Source organism: Oncorhynchus mykiss, chromosome 22 (assembly GCF_057628025.1).
Source record: "Oncorhynchus mykiss isolate SJ-2025 chromosome 22, ASM5762802v1, whole genome shotgun sequence".
Classification (NCBI taxonomy): domain Eukaryota; kingdom Metazoa; phylum Chordata; class Actinopteri; order Salmoniformes; family Salmonidae; genus Oncorhynchus; species Oncorhynchus mykiss.
In genome coordinates, this window is record NC_143043.1 from 19,393,176 (window position 1) to 19,410,525 (window position 17,350).

General features: G+C 44.1%; 1 protein-coding gene across 10 annotated transcripts in view; it reads right to left on the minus strand.

The window, feature by feature from the left end:
- pkp4 (plakophilin 4) overlaps positions 1-17,350 on the minus strand; it is a 123,054-nt gene that overhangs the window by 101,417 nt on the left and 4,287 nt on the right. For 3 of the 10 annotated variants that reach the window (XM_036958883.2, XM_021579147.3, XM_090215674.1), the window contains exon 2: positions 106-245. In XM_036958883.2, the coding sequence (XP_036814778.1) occupies positions 106-245 (140 nt within the window). Of the gene's footprint in view, positions 1-105; positions 246-5,070; positions 5,267-7,700; positions 7,812-8,382; positions 8,605-17,350 lie in introns of those variants that run through there. The other 7 variants (XM_090215669.1, XM_036958884.2, XM_090215665.1 and 4 more) reach the window with 6 other exon arrangements.

Sequence of the window (17,350 nt, forward strand, 5' to 3'; positions counted from 1 at the left end):
GTCTGTCCTCAAGTGATTGTAGATAGATAGATAGATGTTTTGGAAGTTCCTGTACCTGCTCTGTGCAATGATACAGTAAGATAGGTGCTATTGGATTTGCTGTACCTGCTCTTTGACGGAGGCCAGGATGTTGTTGGCGGTGGTGTCAGCCTCCATGTTCCTGTTGGTGTGTTGGGTTCCCTCTCTGATGTTCAGCAGAAGCCCCTCCTCCGTCACTGGGCTCTGCTCAGGAGCTGGCATTCCTCCTGTAGGGACACAAACAATCTGGTCACCCAACATGGTCCTCGTGGCACATACATGTGGACATATGTGTGTCGTTGCGTGCACACTACACACAACCATACCATCCAAAGACCATTGGCACAGTTGATAGATACAATAAGACACACAAGCACGCAAGTGTGCACAGAACCCACCAAGCAGACTTAGTACACAATCTGGTCATATATTCACTGACAATACTAAAACAGTAGGCTAACACACACATAGACACACCCACGCATGCCAGATGGATCACTCCAAAGATAGACAGCCAGCGAGTCAATTCCATATGGACTTAACGCACCAAATAACTTCAGTGATGATATGTGTCAAACTCATTAAAAAAAAAAAAACAACCCAGACAAACACACAACATCTTCAAGTGTCCAAAAAGGAAATTTGACTTTCCACAATTCCCTGAGCGTGCGGCGGCACCACAGAGGAAAACACGTAAGGAAGAGATAACACGTTCTTCTTCTTACCTCACTCCTGGGCGACGGGAGTGAAATGAAAAAGTCAGAGCGCAAGTAGTTGTGGCCTTCATTATAATTGTTGACAGGCCAAACACCAGGGGAATGTATGGGAAGGCCGGTCTTGATTAATATTTACCTGAAGGAGCCTGTTGAGCCAGACAGGGTGGTTAAGCACCAGGGCCAATGCCGGTGAATTTCTGCCCAGATATTGGCTTCTGGAAAGCGTCATTAAACAATATCTTTACACCAACCAGAGCACCACCCCTCCCAGCATAACTCAATAAGACCTCCATGAAACTGTCTCTTTTAATATACCTCATTCATTATGGTAGTCAGCTGGTGATTGGTGGAGTCGTTCTGGCGTATTATGCCAAAAGTGCCATACACTATTAAAGTTATGAAGTACATTACTACTGGAGGCGCACACACACCACAACATACCAAGTACATGAATCAGTTAACACAGGCTGACAGCCAGCCAGCCAGCAGAGAGGACCACTGGGCTGTTTACAGTAGAGACAGACAGGCCCTGGATGGGAAGCTCCTGTCCTGCAAAGACTAGCCAGGCTAGCCCTGCTACGTGTGGGAGGTCCCCCAGACATTCGGCCGATATGTGACCCCGTGGTATTCTAGCATGTTGTCACCACACAGAGGCGTGAGTATTTCATGGTGACAGCTGATCGGATCACGTGTCTGGTTAATGAAGGCAGACATGGGATATTACTACAAGCAGGCATGTTGGTAGCAGGGTTACAGAAATGTGTCAAACAGAGGAAAGCAGTTTTTCCCCCCTAGTTGTTACACACCCTTTTGTCCCAAGGAGAATCTCTTGTCATTAGTTTCTATGAAATAGAGCAGTGACAAGAAACTAGAGAGTTGCAGTTTCAATTTGAGTGTGCTCCTTCTCCCTGCTCCCCGAGTCAAGACAGTTACAAAAACAAGAGCAAAAAAAAAAAGACAGCATTGTCCGGGATTTTTTTTTTTTAAACTGGCAGAAGAGGCCAACCCAGCAAGAGTAGTCAGGGCTCAGTCGGTTTCTGTTGAAACCCTATACTATGGAAAGGATTAGAGAGAATGCCATTCAGCTAGCATGTCCCTGTCAGTGAGAAAAACAAGTCTGCTTTTGTCACCACAGACAAAGTATCTGGAATGGCCTTTGTGCATGTACAGTGTGCATGTTCAGTGTGCATGTACAGTGTGCATGTTCAGTGTGCATGTTCAGTGTGCATGTCCAGACGGAAGCCACTCCTTAGTAAAAGAGCACATGACAGCCCGCTTGAAGTTTGCCAAAAGGCACCTAAAGGACTCTGACCATGAAAAACAAGATTCTCTGGTCTGATGAAACCAAGATTGAACTTTTTGGCCTGAATTCCAAGTGTCACATTTGGAGGAAACCAGGCACCCCTCATCACCTGGCCAATACCATCCTTACGGTGAAGCATGGTGGTGGCTGCATCATGCTGTGGGGATGTTTTTCAGTGGCAGGGACTGGGAGACTAGTCAGGATCGAGGGAAAGATGAAAGGATACAAAGTAGAGAGTTCCTTGATGAAAACCTGCTCCAAAGCGCTCAGGACCTCAGACTGGGGCGAAGGTTCACCTTCCAACAGTACAACAACCCTAAGCACACAACCAAGACAATGCAGGAGTTGCTTTGGGACAAGTCTCTGAATGTCCTTGAGTGGCCCAACCAGAGCCCGGAATTGAACCCGTTCAAACATCTCTGGAGAGACCTGAAAATAGCTGTGCAGAGACGCTCACCATTCAACACAACAGAGCTTGAGAGAATCTGCAAAGAAGAATTAGAGAAACTCCCCAAATACAGGTGTGCCAAGCTTGTAGTGTCATACCCAATCAGACTTGAGGCTGTAATCGCTGCCAAAGGTGCTTCAACAAAGTACTGAGTAAAGGGTCTGAAAACTTATGTAAATGTGATAGCAGTTTTTCATTTTTTTATACAAAATGTATTAAAACCTGTTTTTGCTTTGTCATTACGGGGTATTGTGCGTAGATTAAAGAGGGGGAAAAATGATTGAATCCATTTTAGAATAAGGCTGTAACGTAATAAAATGTAGAAAAGGTGAAGGGGTCTGAATTAGAGGTCGACCGATTAATCGGAATGGAGGATTAATTAGGGCCGATTTCAGGTTTTCATAACAATCGGAAATCAGTATTTTTGGACACCGATTTGGCCGATTTTCATTTTATTTTTACACCTTTATTTATCCTTTATTTACCTAGGCAAGTCAGTTAAGAACCCATTCTTATTTTCAATGACGGCCTAGGAACGGTGGGTTAACTGCTTTGTTCAGGGGCAGAAAGGCAGATTTTTACCTTGTCAGCTCGGGGATTCAATCTTGCAACCTTACAGTTAACTAGTCCAACGCTCTAACCACCTGATTACATTGCACTCCACGAGGAGACTGCCTGTTACGCGAATGCAGTAAGAAGCCAAGGTAAGTTGCTAGCTAACATTAAACTTATCTTATAAAAAACAATCAATCAATCATAATCACTAGTTAACTACACATGGTTGATGATATTACTAGTTTATCTAGAGTGTCCTGCATTGCATATAATCGATGCGGTGCGTATTCGCGAAAAAGGACTGTCTTGCTCCAATGTGTACCTAACCATAAACATCAATACACAAGTATATATTTTTAAACCTGCATATTTAGTAAATATTGCCTGCTAACCTGGCTCGTTGCAAACTCTGTGAAGAGTATTTCTTCCTAACAAAGACAGCCAATTTCACGTGGATGATTTAACAAAAGCGCATTTGCGAAAAAAGCACAATTGTTGCACGACTGTACCTAACCATAAACATCAATGCCTTTCTTAAAATCAATACACAGAAGTATATATTTTTAAACCTGCATATTTAGCTAAAAGAAATCCAGGTTAGCAGGCAATATTAACCAGGTGAAATTGTGTCACTTCTCTTGCATTCATTGCACGCAAATTTGCCATAATTTTACGTAATTATGACATAACATTGAAGGTTGTGCAATTTAACAAGAATATTTAGACTTATGGATGCCACCCGTTAGATAAAATACGGAACGGTTCCGTATTTCACTGAAAGAATACGTTTCCGGATTCGACCATATTAATGGCCTAAGGCTCGTATTTCTATGTGTTATTATGTTATAATTAAGTCTATGATTTGATAGAGCAGTCTGACTGAGCGATGGTAGGCACCAGCAGGCTTGTAAGCATTCCTTCAAACTGCATTTTTGTGCGTTTTGCCAGCAGCTCTTCGCTGTGCTTCAAGCATTGAGCTGTTTATGACTTCAAGCCTATCAACTCCCGAGATGAGGCTGGTGTAACCGAAGTGAAATGGCTAGCTTGTTAGCAGGGTGCGCGCTAATAGCGTTTCAAACGTCACTCGCTCTGAGACTTGGAGTGGTTGTTCCACTTGCTCTGCAAGGGCCATGGCCTTTGTGGAGCGATGGGTAACGCTGCTTCGAGGGTGGCTGCTGTCGATGTGTTCCTGGTTCGAGCCCAGGTAGGAGCGAGGAGAGGGACGGAAGCTATACTGTTACACTGGCAATACTAAAGTGCCTATGAGAACATCCAATAGTCAAAAATATATGAAATGCAAATGGTATAGCGAGAAATAGTCCTATAATTCCTATAATAACTACAACCTAAAACGTCTTACCTGGGAATATTGAAGACTCATGTTAAAAAGAACCACCAGCTTTCATATGTTCTCATGTTCTGAGCAAGGAACTTTTTTACATGGCACATAGTGCACTTTTACTTTCTTCTCCAACACTTTTCTTTTGCATTATTTAAACCAAATTGAACATGTTTCATTATTTATTTGAGGCTAAATTGATTTTATTGATGTATTATATTAAGTTAAAATAAGTGTTCATTCAGTATTGTTGTAATTGTCATTATTACAAATTCAAAAATTAAATCGGCAGATTAATCGGTATCGGCTTTTTTTTATGATCCTCCAATAATCGGTATCGGTATCGGCGCTGAAAAATCATAATCGGTCGACCTCTAGTCTGAATACTTTCAGAATGCACTTTACATGCAGGAGCGCTCTTGGAATAAATAGTATTACTTTTTACGGAGAACATGTAACATAACTCTCCAACAAACAGATGAGTACAACCAAAGCCAACGCCATAAATTCAGAGTGAAACGCAGGAAGACTGAGGCAATGCAATACGACTCGTGACACATTTCCTTGAAAATAAATTACAGGTTGGGAAACTAAAAAAAACACACTCTCAGAAAACAAATGTGCTTCGGCAAACGAAATCCGCGGGTCCCCCGGAAGCAAAAGGAAAATTATGATTTGTATCGTAGCTTACCTCTGAAATTCCCCATCCTATCTGGGACAGGAGTACTTAACTCCTCTCAGCTCGGGGTTCTCGGCTGCTCCCAGATCAGGCTCCAGAGAGTGTAGTACATACAACAGCTCTGCTGCACACTACCCCGGCTACTACCTGGCAGTTAGAGTGGCGCTGCTGACCCGGCAGGTTCTTCAGGATTACCTCTGTTGTTTTCCTTCAAACCGAGACGAGAAGAAAGAAAGAAAAAACACCTGAATGAACTAGTGGCTTTGTAAAAAAAATAAAAAATACTCCTGTGCATCAGGTCTCTGTAGGTGTTATTTGGCGTCTGGTAATTTCAAAGCCCAGCTAGAGGCTGCCTGCCAAGTACCCATAATGCACATGGAGTCAAATGCAATCAGCGCGGCTTTAAATGCCGTAATTAGGATAATGCCTCCGAGACAATACCAGAGGAGTTCACAGGATCCAGGGTAAGTTACTCAGAACAAATAGACGGGCCAATGTCATTATGAACCTGGTCACTTCCTCTGGTTTAAGCCCAAGACATAAACATGGTCAATAAAACACACAGACTTTTAGGACTTCCAGTGGGACTCAATATCTAGTGAGGATTATTGTGCCTTCTGTGTGAGTCAAAACACACCATGGCAAAAAATAAATCTGTCTGGAGTAAAGAGCTTTCCCTAGGTGACATCCCCCCATTTACACAGGCAGAAAGACAGGGACGGACAGACTCGCGCCCACACACACTTACGCACACAACTGACCCCTGGTCAGCTTATCCATTTCTTTTGGCCAAAACACTGGGCTAATTCGACCTCTTCCCACCATCTACTGGGCACATGATATAAACTGGAGCTGGAAGTGCCCCAAGGGTCAAGGAATCAACAAAACAATGAGCATTTGTAAACACTATTAGCCTGCTACCAACTGGCTACTCGGCCAAGGAGCCTTGACAAGTCAAATCCAAATCCTTTTTCCTAAGCTATTAAAATCCTCAGCATCTCTCGCTCTGCCAAGAAACCGTTTCGCCTGACCCCACCGTAATTCCCACCGACGCCAATCAGGTCACATGGTCTAGTAGTCCAGTCAGTGACCTCATAGTGCAGCCACTCTTCTAAGCTTCTGTTATGCAATCGAAATAGAAGCTGTGCCTCCTGCCTCGCGTCCTCCCCAGGGAGCACAGAAAAGCAACAAAAAAACATAGTGGCAGACAGGCATATCCCTTCACCATTCATTACCTATCTACAAACAGTAGACAACCCCCTTCTCGTGACCTGGGTCAAAATACACATTGGAACGTTAGTCAACGAAGGGAAGAACTGCGGAGAAGAAGGCTTCATAAGGCTGACTGACACCCAAATTAACCAGGTCACATTTGTTGAACAAAGAAACGTGGAGGGGAAAACCAGAGCTCAGATATAATTATACATCAGCCTGAATTTCAGAGGCAGAACGTCTCAGCAGAGCAGCAGTCTTCAAGTTAAAAGCCTGGGAAATGCACAGTGCAAATAGAGTTGTGAGCTGCCTCAAGCTAGCTACTCACAGTAATTGGAATGAAAGCCTACCACAATATGGTGCTCCCCTTGCTTTCAATACTAAATTAGGTAAGGTGTTTAAACGTCTATGGAAACCCACATCTGTCTAAATTAAATATCTGTCTCTATCTGTCCCTTACAGATAAACCACATGATTTCACGTGTGGAAAGCCACATGATTTCAAGGGGAATTTCACGTTTTTGGAACACTTCACATGTGGTGACATGTTTTCACATGTGTAGTTTCACGTTACCACTTGTTGCTTTACATCTCATCACATTCACTTCACGTTAGATCGCATGTGATCACCTGACACTCATGTGGTTTTCCCCATAAGGGTGCTAATTGGACCAGCAACAAGGCAACCCGCCCCTATCATTCGTTCCTCTGGACTTCTTAAGGACAAGGGGGGGGGGGGGGGGGGGCATAATTAACTCCTCTATAAGCCAACTGATTGGTGCCTTAGCCATGTGCAATGACCCGCCAGCCAGGTCAGCATGGAACATGAAGAGACCTCCATTACACAGCACAAAGCAGCCGCTGTAATGTCCCCAAAGACCCACAATGCTTAATTGCCTCTTTCAAATAGCATATTGACTTAGCTAAATAAAAGTGATATTAATGGTCTCGAGTTGCCTTTTCAGACTTCACTAAAGTGAGGCTGATGCCATATTTCAACACTGATAAAGAAACCCCCCCCCCCCCCAAAAAAAGAACAAAGACATTCATTATAATTGTATGTCGGGCCAAAATAAAGCATTTATCCAGGCTATAGCGAGACTGCAACATATTTCTTACCAAGTAGTTGTCAAAGACGTATTCTGAAAGCCCCAGCACAAACTATTACGCAGACAAAACACACATGCTTAGATAGCCAGGACTAGAGTCATCTGTTCTTTTAAAGGATGTGTTGTACACAAACAAGTTCAAGTACTCCACAAATGCTTCACAACATAGGCCCTAGAGCACAGAAATAACCCGCTGAGCCAATTCTGTGTCATTCAATTTCCTTTGAAAATCTCCCAGTAAAATGACTTACGAATTCTGAGGTTTTACCTCACATCAAAGATTCAAGAGGATGGCAAAGAGAGTCATGTGTGTGTACATACCTGATGCTTTCTTTGACAGCGGAACACACAAGGCTACTATTGGATCCCTAAACATGTGACTTTCTGTTGAGCTGAACAGGCTCGACAGCTGAAAACACTTTACTCTGTTTGACACACCCCAAAAGCTAAGGAATGTAATCTCAGCACGCGCTGGAGCTCGTCTCGAACACACACACACGCCGCGTGCATAACGCACACACGTATGCATGCGCGTACACGCCGCGGCATGCATCTGCAGTATGTAGACACACACACACTCGTACACACACACACACACACACATTTCCACACAAACACACACACACACTCTCACGCATGCACACACAGATCAATAATATAATAATACTGTATACACATTCACACAATGTAACGCACACCCTTCGAAAAAAAGGTGCTATCTAGAACCTTAAAGCGTTCTTCGTCTGTCCCGGTAGGGTAACCCTTTGAAGAACCCTTATTGGTTCCAGGTAGAACCCTTTTTGGTTCAAGGTAGAACTCTTTTGCATTCTTTACACAGAGGGTTCTACATGGAACCCTAAAGAGTTCTACCTGGAACCAAAAAATGGTTCTACCTGGAACCAAAAAGGGTTCCACCTGGAACCAAAAAGGGTTCCACCTGGAACCAAAAAGGGTTCTCCTATGGGGACAGCCTAAGAGCGCAGAGGTAGAAGTAAAAACCTACCTCTTGACGGGGTGATGTGGGACTTAATAAAAGTCAGAGGTTAGCCGTGTGGAGAAGCTGAGACCTTGACCACTCAATAGGATGACTTGAAAGGGATTTTCAAATGAGGGAGGAACATCTTCAGAGGATGTTATAGATGTTCTGTCTGCCTCACACCTCCTTGAATCATATCCTACAAATGTTGCAACATCTAACTCACTCCCGGCCAATCTGAGCGTGTGTGTACAGGGATGGGCTTGGCTCAAGATAAGCCAGGAGTCAGGCAGGAAACACAGTCATACCAGATCAGCCTAAAGCAGTCTATAAAACACGCAACTTAGAACCCAGATAGCCCTCTTCCAATGAAATTCATTCAGCCAAAGGGACTCACCATTCGCAGTGGATGACTTCATGCGCAAGTATTTTATCCATGTCTACAGTGTGCAGCGTTGCAAACAGAGGACTATGAGTGGTCATTCTATGAGGAACTTCCTCCTGTTCTGTTCATTCACCCTGCATTCATCCCAAATGGCACCCTATTCAGTTTATAGTGCACTACTTTTGACCATAGCCTATTGTGCTCTGGTGCACTATATACTGTAGTAGGGCTGTGTACCAGTATCCCATGGCAACAACGAAAACACAAACCTGCTGTAGGTAAAATACCGTGTGCGATATAGCTTGGGGGGAAGAAATGCTGCATGACAACATGTTTGTTTCCAACATTAGGGCTGTTTTCCTAAAGAAGTGGAATCCACTTTGTGTTTTGTTTCTTTGCCACAATACGAGTATCGTGACACCGGTATTGTTCCGGCCCTACTATATAAGGAATAGGGTGCCATTGAGAACGCATCCTCAGGCCTCACTGAAAGACTGATCCAAATGGCTCATCAGCGGTTTGAAACATGCCATCAGTAACATGTTGTGACAGAGTGGGGTCATGAATGACGCTCTGATTGATTGACACCCACCGAAAGACGACTTTAAAGGGGAACGGAGCATAAACATGCTCCTTCACGTCAAAATGGAGTCAGCTGCAAACCCTCGAGAATCACAACCTTTCCATCGGCTCTGGAGGCTGGCTAAGTTTCTGAAGAAGTGAAACGGTGGCCACACACTGAGACAGAACACAAAATTCAACTGAGGATTCTCCCTGTTAGAGCTGAAAACAAGACGAATGCTCTGATTTTCTCCACAAGAGTGAACACGACAGGCTCATTTGCCGAAGCAAAAACAGCAGCAAAACAAAGCCAAAACAGAAATACCACTCCACGTAATCCTGAGTGCTTCGTGTATTCACGGCTCATAAAGAAGGGGAATTAAATGGTGATCAGAGCCGCACTGAAAGTTATTTATTCTTTCAGACAGAAAAGCGGAAATAAATGAAGTTGAATCAATTTTCCATTCCATTCTGCCTCACACCCATAGCTGTTGCTTTTCAATTTCTACCATATCAGGTGGTTACCACATTTCAATGTGAACGGTAGAAATGTGATAGATTTTATGGAGAGGACCAGCGAGAAATACCAAGATGATCGAAATGACTAGAAACAAATAGGATGTAAAAAAAAAATGAACAAAGCATTAGCATAACAATGGGCCACTATTGGCAGTGTTCTGGCTCCCACAATGCAACCTGTCTGGAGTGAATTACCGAGCGGTGCTCAGCACCTCGGCTGCTTCTTCCGCTTAAGACTGATTAAAGCAGCCGATGAACTGCCTTCACTGTCCTCAACTGAATGATCAATCACACCACTGGTAAGGACAGCGTTAGCTTTAGCTTAGCGGCCTGCCTATTCATCAACAGGGCATCCTTGTAGGTTCACACAGCAGATGGGGAAATAAGGGGGATGACAGCGGCAACAATTACAGTCACTCACACTTCCATCTCGGTGTGTGTGCGTGTGTGTGTGTGTGGTGTGTGTGCTTTCTCCCATGAGCACATTTCATTGTGGAATGTACTTACTATATAATGGGGGCGTTTAATATGATGGCGGTGAAGTATCAACGTCACATCAATCTTGTTTATCTCCTGCTATGCTCCATCCCTGGTATTGACAGGGCCAGCATCCAGCATCCAGCATCCAGCATCCAGCTGCCATCGAGCCGTGGGCAGAGTGCCCAGTAGGGCTGTGTCAGGTCCCCTCTACAACACCATGAGAAAATGACATGTGGTGTTTATCACACAGCCGTGCCGCTGCCAGCCAGCCCTCACAACCCCCCTCCTCCTCCGGTTCCTGTTCTGTTTCTACGAGCTAGCGGTCCTGCCGTCCATGTTCCCTCCCAGCCAACATCCACATACATCCATCGCAGATCACGATGCGTCCCGAATGCTATCATATTGGCCCTGGTCAAAAGTAGCACACTATAAAGGGAATAGGGTGCCGTGTGGGACACGCTCACAAGGACTGAGACATCTGAGGACTCGCAAGTAGGAACACTCATTGGTGATAGCACATATTACTGCCATTGGCTTCAATCAAAGAGAAATGATGAACTGCAATGGGAGCGGGAGATAATCGGCTGAACACAACCTTATTCATTAGAAGACAGTCCTATCCGTGACACACAGTCCACAGGAATGGGGACTGTTCCTTGTTCCAAATGTGTAATAGCAAGAAACACTCGACTCCACCACTGTGCCATAACAAAGCAATACCTTAAATAATATGAAAAAACAAATTGTGTTACTGTAGTGATTACAGTGTTACACATGCATGAAGATTAAAGCAACGTGGTGTCAAGTGTAAAACAACTGATCGTAAAGGTTAACCCTTTTGTCTTAACGTAAAGTGATGCCATCTTCAATGCCCTCACACAGCACGGAAAGGATCAAACCACTATAGTGGGTTGGGAGAAGATGACACTAGGGACGAAAGACATATAAAACCCCATCCCAACAACACGTGGGAGAAGATTATGGGGTAAGGAACCACCTCGGGTAAGGAACAGGCCATCCATGTATCCATCAGTAGAAACTACCAGCAGCATATCCCCTATAAAGAGAGGGCTCAGGCAGAAGACGAGTAAGACTGGATCTGGCAACATCTCCCCTGAGGGCTGATTTGCATTAACATTGCTTATTAAATACGCACTGATTTAGAGTGGATGAACAGAGGTCACCGAGAACCGTGCTGCCGTCCATTCAAATGAAGTGGTTGATACTGATAACTGCATGAAAGAGCCTTTAGAAAACAGCATTTGGGCCTCCCAAGTGGCACAGCGGTCTAAGGCACTGAATCGCAGGTGTTAGAGGCGTCACTACAGACCCGGGTTCAATCCCAGGCTGTGTCGCAGCCGGCCGTGACCGGGAGACCCATGAGGTGCCACACAATTGGCACAGCGTTAGGGGAGGGTTTGGCCGGTCTTGTCCTATCGCGCTCTAGCGACCCCTTGTGATGGGCCGAGTGCATGCACGCTGACTTCGGTCGGTAGTTGTGTGGTGTTTCCTCTGACACGTTGGTGCTTCTGAGCAGTGTGTCAAGAAGCAGTGCGGCTCAGCAGGGTTGTGTTTCGGGGGACGCGCGGCTCTTGACCTTCGCCTCTCCTGAGTCCGTACGGGAGTTTCAGACTGTAACTACCAATTGGGGAGAAAAATGGGTGAAAAGTACAAAATATATATATTTTTAAAATCCATTCAAAAAATAAAGAAAATGGGGATGAAGTATTTTTCTCATTACTCATTTCTCATTACAAATAGAGTTAATGAAGGCGAGCCAATCATTTAGGGCTGGTTAGCGTGCCGCAGCTAGCGTAGCACCCATAGCTTTTACAGCTCATTAACACTTCAAACAGGCCCCATGGTGGTGGGTGTCCCTGACCTGCAGTGCGGGAGCACACCTGTCTTCTTCTGTTCTGTTCTGTCCTTCAACTCACAGCTGGGAAAACAGGCTACAAAACCACAATTCCCCTATTTGAGAATGCTTAACCTTAACAACTGTTGTATCTCCCAGTTCCGTCAATCACTTCTACAATACCAACAGTGTTGCAGAGAAATAGATTAAGTCATAGCAAACTATGAAAAGTGAAGTACATTTCACAAATCACCAGTGAAATCAAATCAAATAAATGACTTATTAATATTATTTGAAGGTCGCATTTCCGTCCCCATGTTCCTTCCCTTCTCTGGCTTCGGCGCAAACAAACGTCCTGTCACGTTTCATCTGTGAAGTAATTGCCTGGCGGTGCCCGTACCGCGGGGAAAGTCGTCGTTGATCACAACCGCCAGCTACAAAGCTGAGCTCCAACACCTCGACAGAGAATCCTGCACAGCACAATGATACATTGGCTTTTATTACGGATATACAAGTAAACTTCTCTTTCAAATATTGTCTGTCTCGTTCACTTCAACAGAACCCTTCTCAAGGACAGGTAAATATGTGTAGAGAAGAACAAACACTTTACAGCAGAAGAGGCCAAGTATATACTGTATTTACTTTCCAACTGAGGGGATGAGGCATGCAATGTAGAGATCGGCAAAGTATTTGCAAGCATTTATGTGCACAAGATGTGTATGAGGCTAGCTAAAACAATGCGTTCCAACCAATTATTTATATATACAGTGGATGACTGATTGGGGGCGCTGTGTTGAAGCCACTGTGTTGAAGCCACTGTGTTGAAGCCACTGTGCCTCCATCGTGGCCCTTCGCCATCATTGTAAAACAAAAAACAAAAAGATTTGGAAATACATTTATTAATGTCTATATTCATTTTTGACACATCTATTCTATTACCTTTAAGCACACTTTTAAATTATACTATGTGAGCTAAACATTCACGTTTCAAATACTAAAATACATGTCATTGAAATACTGTAGAATTCCATTCGTTCCTACGGAGGACTTCTCCTACTGGGGAGTACCAATACTGTGTCTGACCAGCGACTTCAAAGCTTTTCATTGGCCAAAGACGTAGTAACAGCAATCCAGGGTTTATGTACATAATTGGCTCCAACTCAGAGCAGCATACACATCTTGTGTTGGGAGTCTCTTCCTTGGTGGCTTTCGCATCAAACAAAAAGGGAAAAGTACAACAAAATGTAGCACCGTACACAACTTGGGGGCGAACATGCATTGAACCATGCAGAGAAAAGGAAATTAGATTTCGAGGAAAATGACAAACAGTCCAATCACCTTCAGTTGCCCTTTTAAAACAACGTTTTAGCCAGTTAGCTAAATGCCATGCTCTTCTTATGGTCAAAGGTTAATATACACATTTTCTAGAACAAACCAATTGCACTTGGAAACAGGAACTCTTAAACACAAGATGACTTATAACGCAAAGCCACAGGAAAGGGGATATAGAGCACTGGGAGGAGTGGGAGGGCGCTGGGCTGAGGAGTGGGAGGTAGTTGAGCTGAGGTAATAAAGAATCGATGAGAAGGGCTTTAATTGTTCTCTCAGATATTGTTCATGTAGGCCAAGCATGACTTTACTGCTCTGAGGTGAAACGTGTACTTTTATCAAAACCATTGGAATGCAATGTACACTACCGTTCAAAAGTTTGGGGTCACTTGGAAATGTCCTCGTTTTTGAAAGAAAATCACTTTTTTTGTCCATTAAAATAACATCAAATTGATCAAAATCCAGTGTAGACATTGTTAATGTTGTAAATGACTATTGTAGCTGGAAACGGCAGATATTTTTTATGGAATATCAACAAAGGCGTACAGAGGCCCATTATCAGCAACCATCACTCCTGTGTTCCAATGGTACGTTGTGTTAGCTAATCCAAGTTTGTCATTTTAAAAGGCTAATTGATCATTAGAAATTTTATTTTGCAATTATGTTAGCACAGCTAAAAACGGCTGTCCTGATTAAAGAAGCAATAAAACTGGCCTTCTTCAGACTAGTTGAGTATCTGGAACATCAGCATTTGTGGGTTCGATTACAGGCTCACAATGGCCAGAAACAAAGGCCTTTCTTCTGAAACTCGTCAGTCTATTCTCTTGTTCTTAAAACCAAACACTTTTAGACTTTTACTCAAGTAGGATTATACTGGGTGACTTTCACTTTTACTTGAGTCATTTTCTACTAAGGTATCTTTACTTTTACTCAAGTATGACAATTGGATACTTTTTCCACCACTGGAAAATTAGCCATTTTAAAACGGGTCGAATGCCTGACATTACATATAGCTGTTAGCATAGCGGCTATAGTGGAGTTCCACTCTGCCAAGTGTCAACTTTTTCAGACATTGCACAGCGGGAGTAAATTGCAGGTTATTCTGGGACAGTTCTCTGCTTCCAGAATCATGTCAACACGTTGTGCTGGGAAATTGAAAAACCTGAAGAGAAGAAAGAGCAGTGGAAATGTTGATTCGTCAAAGACTCTTTTACACCCACCATTTCCTCAAGTCTCAAAATGTGTCCGTTTTCACCTGGTCACTTTATCAAGACATACAGACGTAGGATCTTAATTTGATTCATCGTTTGTTGACGAGGAGCTTCCGTTAAAGAGTCATCTAGCTCCTCAACATCAACACTGGATCTTAAAACCAACCACAGCAAAAGTACATAACAGCATTCGATGAAATGTCAACGTAAATGTCATGTACTTGAACTAAATTTGTTAAGTTTCAATCTCTCTACCCCTTTCCCTCGAGTTAATTACTAAACATACAGCACTTTGAAATTGCTTGACATTTAACAAGTGAATCTTCTGTGGTTGAAAAGAACGGCCATGATGGAAGCAGCTGAGGCGTAGGAATCCTGCAGGTTGAATCTGGTTTCAGTTTTAGACTTGGAGCCTCGGCAGCCGGTATAAACCTCTGACATCAGCCCACATGACTTGAGGAGAACATAGGTTCCTGACATAGGGGAGATGCCATCACCTCAATCCAAATCCAGCAGCCAAGCGTATCTGCGCACCACTCTGGGACGACATCCGATACCACATGTGTAGTATTTCACTCAACCCACATCAACAGTCAACACATCACTGGAGAGTAAGGCTAGGTGATACATTGAACTATAGAGTTCACTATGAGGCCCACCAACCACACTGACGAAATACATCCGTCATCAAAATGAAGCCATCTGCGAGCACATCTTAGCCAGAAGAACAAAACACTTGGCCATTTTGGCCCCAGCTGAACGTGTATTACTTACGGCGATATGACAGCAGGCTTAACAATTGTCCATTCATCACGCAGTGTCATGCCAGGTTATGTCATGTTGTCCAGTGCTCAGTGACTGCTGCTGAATTCTCTGGAGGCCGTTTGTTCGGCAACGCGCTCAGCAGGGTTGACGGCCTGTCCGCTTCAGTCTTCAGCCTCTAGTAACCAGAGAGCAGGAACCCCCCTAGTGATACGGTAACATGCACTTTGTCTTTGAAATATTCAACAGTATGCCATCCTCCTCCTCCTCCCCGGTCGAGGAGGTAGGGTTGAGAGCTGGCAGAAAAGACTGTGGTCTGGTGAGTCAGCAACATCTGGAGCAATTCACACTGAAATGGCTCTACCCCGTTCCCCTGCTGTCCACTCCACACTGCAGAAGTCTGGAGCGCGGCGAGCCGCTGGTCTTTCAGACTCAGCATGTCAGGGCTATGAAAGGCTATTTCACTGGGGGGCATTGTGCACCTAATCTCTCAAAGCGCTGACATGCTTTGTGTTCTTTACTATCGTCAGCCGCCCAGGATCCAATCAAAGCCTGAAATCTGGAGCTCTTTCAGGAATTTATCTACATATATCTAGTTTGATCAGCAGCGCTGAGCGGCAGGCACATGCCTCGCCAAATAATTTCACTGTACCTCAACCCAACAACCCATAGAAGCAGAACTGAATGCAGACTGCATGTGGAACATTATCCTTAAATCACCTTGATTGTATATACAATACATGAAAGCAAGCATTTACATCTAATAGAGGACTAGCCTAGATTCTGCAATACGGTGGGTTTTATTCAAATACTGTACACAGTCCAGTGACGTCAACGGTCTAAACTTTCAAGTGCGGGTGTTGGTTCATCTCTTCTCATCCTGTTGAAAAGGTCACCGATTAAAATACCTTGTGCTCACAGTTTTTCTATTCCCAGAAAAGTCTGTTGCCCAAGTGATAAAACAGGGATAGATATTACAGACTGACAGTGGAATCTCTCTAGTCTACAACTTGTGGTTGGCCTCAAGGATTGGGCTAACTCTCTTCAGACCACACCATACACATGTGGGATGGAAAGAAAGAGGGAAAAAAGGATTGACGGAAAAAGAGGCATCCTAAAAAAAAGAAGGGTAATGGCACCTCTTGATGGATACCCATTCTCAATGGATATTATGATTCAGTGATGGCCAGCCACTGAACCACAGAGGCAGTAGAGTGACTGAAGATGTGTCCAAAATGGCACCCTATTCCCTATACAGTACACTACTTTTGATCAGGGCCCATAGGGCTCTGGTCAAAACTAGTGCACTATGTAGGGAATAGGGTACAGGAGGTTGGTAGCACCTTAGTTGGGGAGAATGGGCTTGTGGTATTGACTGGAGCGGAAATCAGTGGAATGGCATAAAATACATGGTTTCCAGGTGTTTGATGCCATGGAAATTGCTCCGTTCCGGCCATTATTATGAGCCGTTCTGTTCTCTCCTCAGCAGCCTCCACTGGAATAGGGGCCATTTGGGACGCATCTTGAGTGTCCTTCCAGGGGGACTCAGCGGGGTACAGAGCCTCATCACCTGTCACAGGTTGTTCAGGGCACACATGGAAACCCAGACAATCATGGATGAAAGCCGTGGTATATCAGACATTATAAACTGGGTGGTTCGAGCCCTGAATGCTGATTGGCTGACAGCAGTGGTATATCAGACCGTATACCACGGGTCTGACAAAACATTTATTTTTTCCTGGACTAATTACGTTGGTAACCATTTTGCGTCATTGAGTCGTGCCTAAGAACAGCCCGTAGCCGTGGTATATTGGCCATATACCACACCCCCTCGTGCATTATTGCTTAATTATACCACAGGTATGAGAGAAAACGACTTGTTTCCTGTTCTAT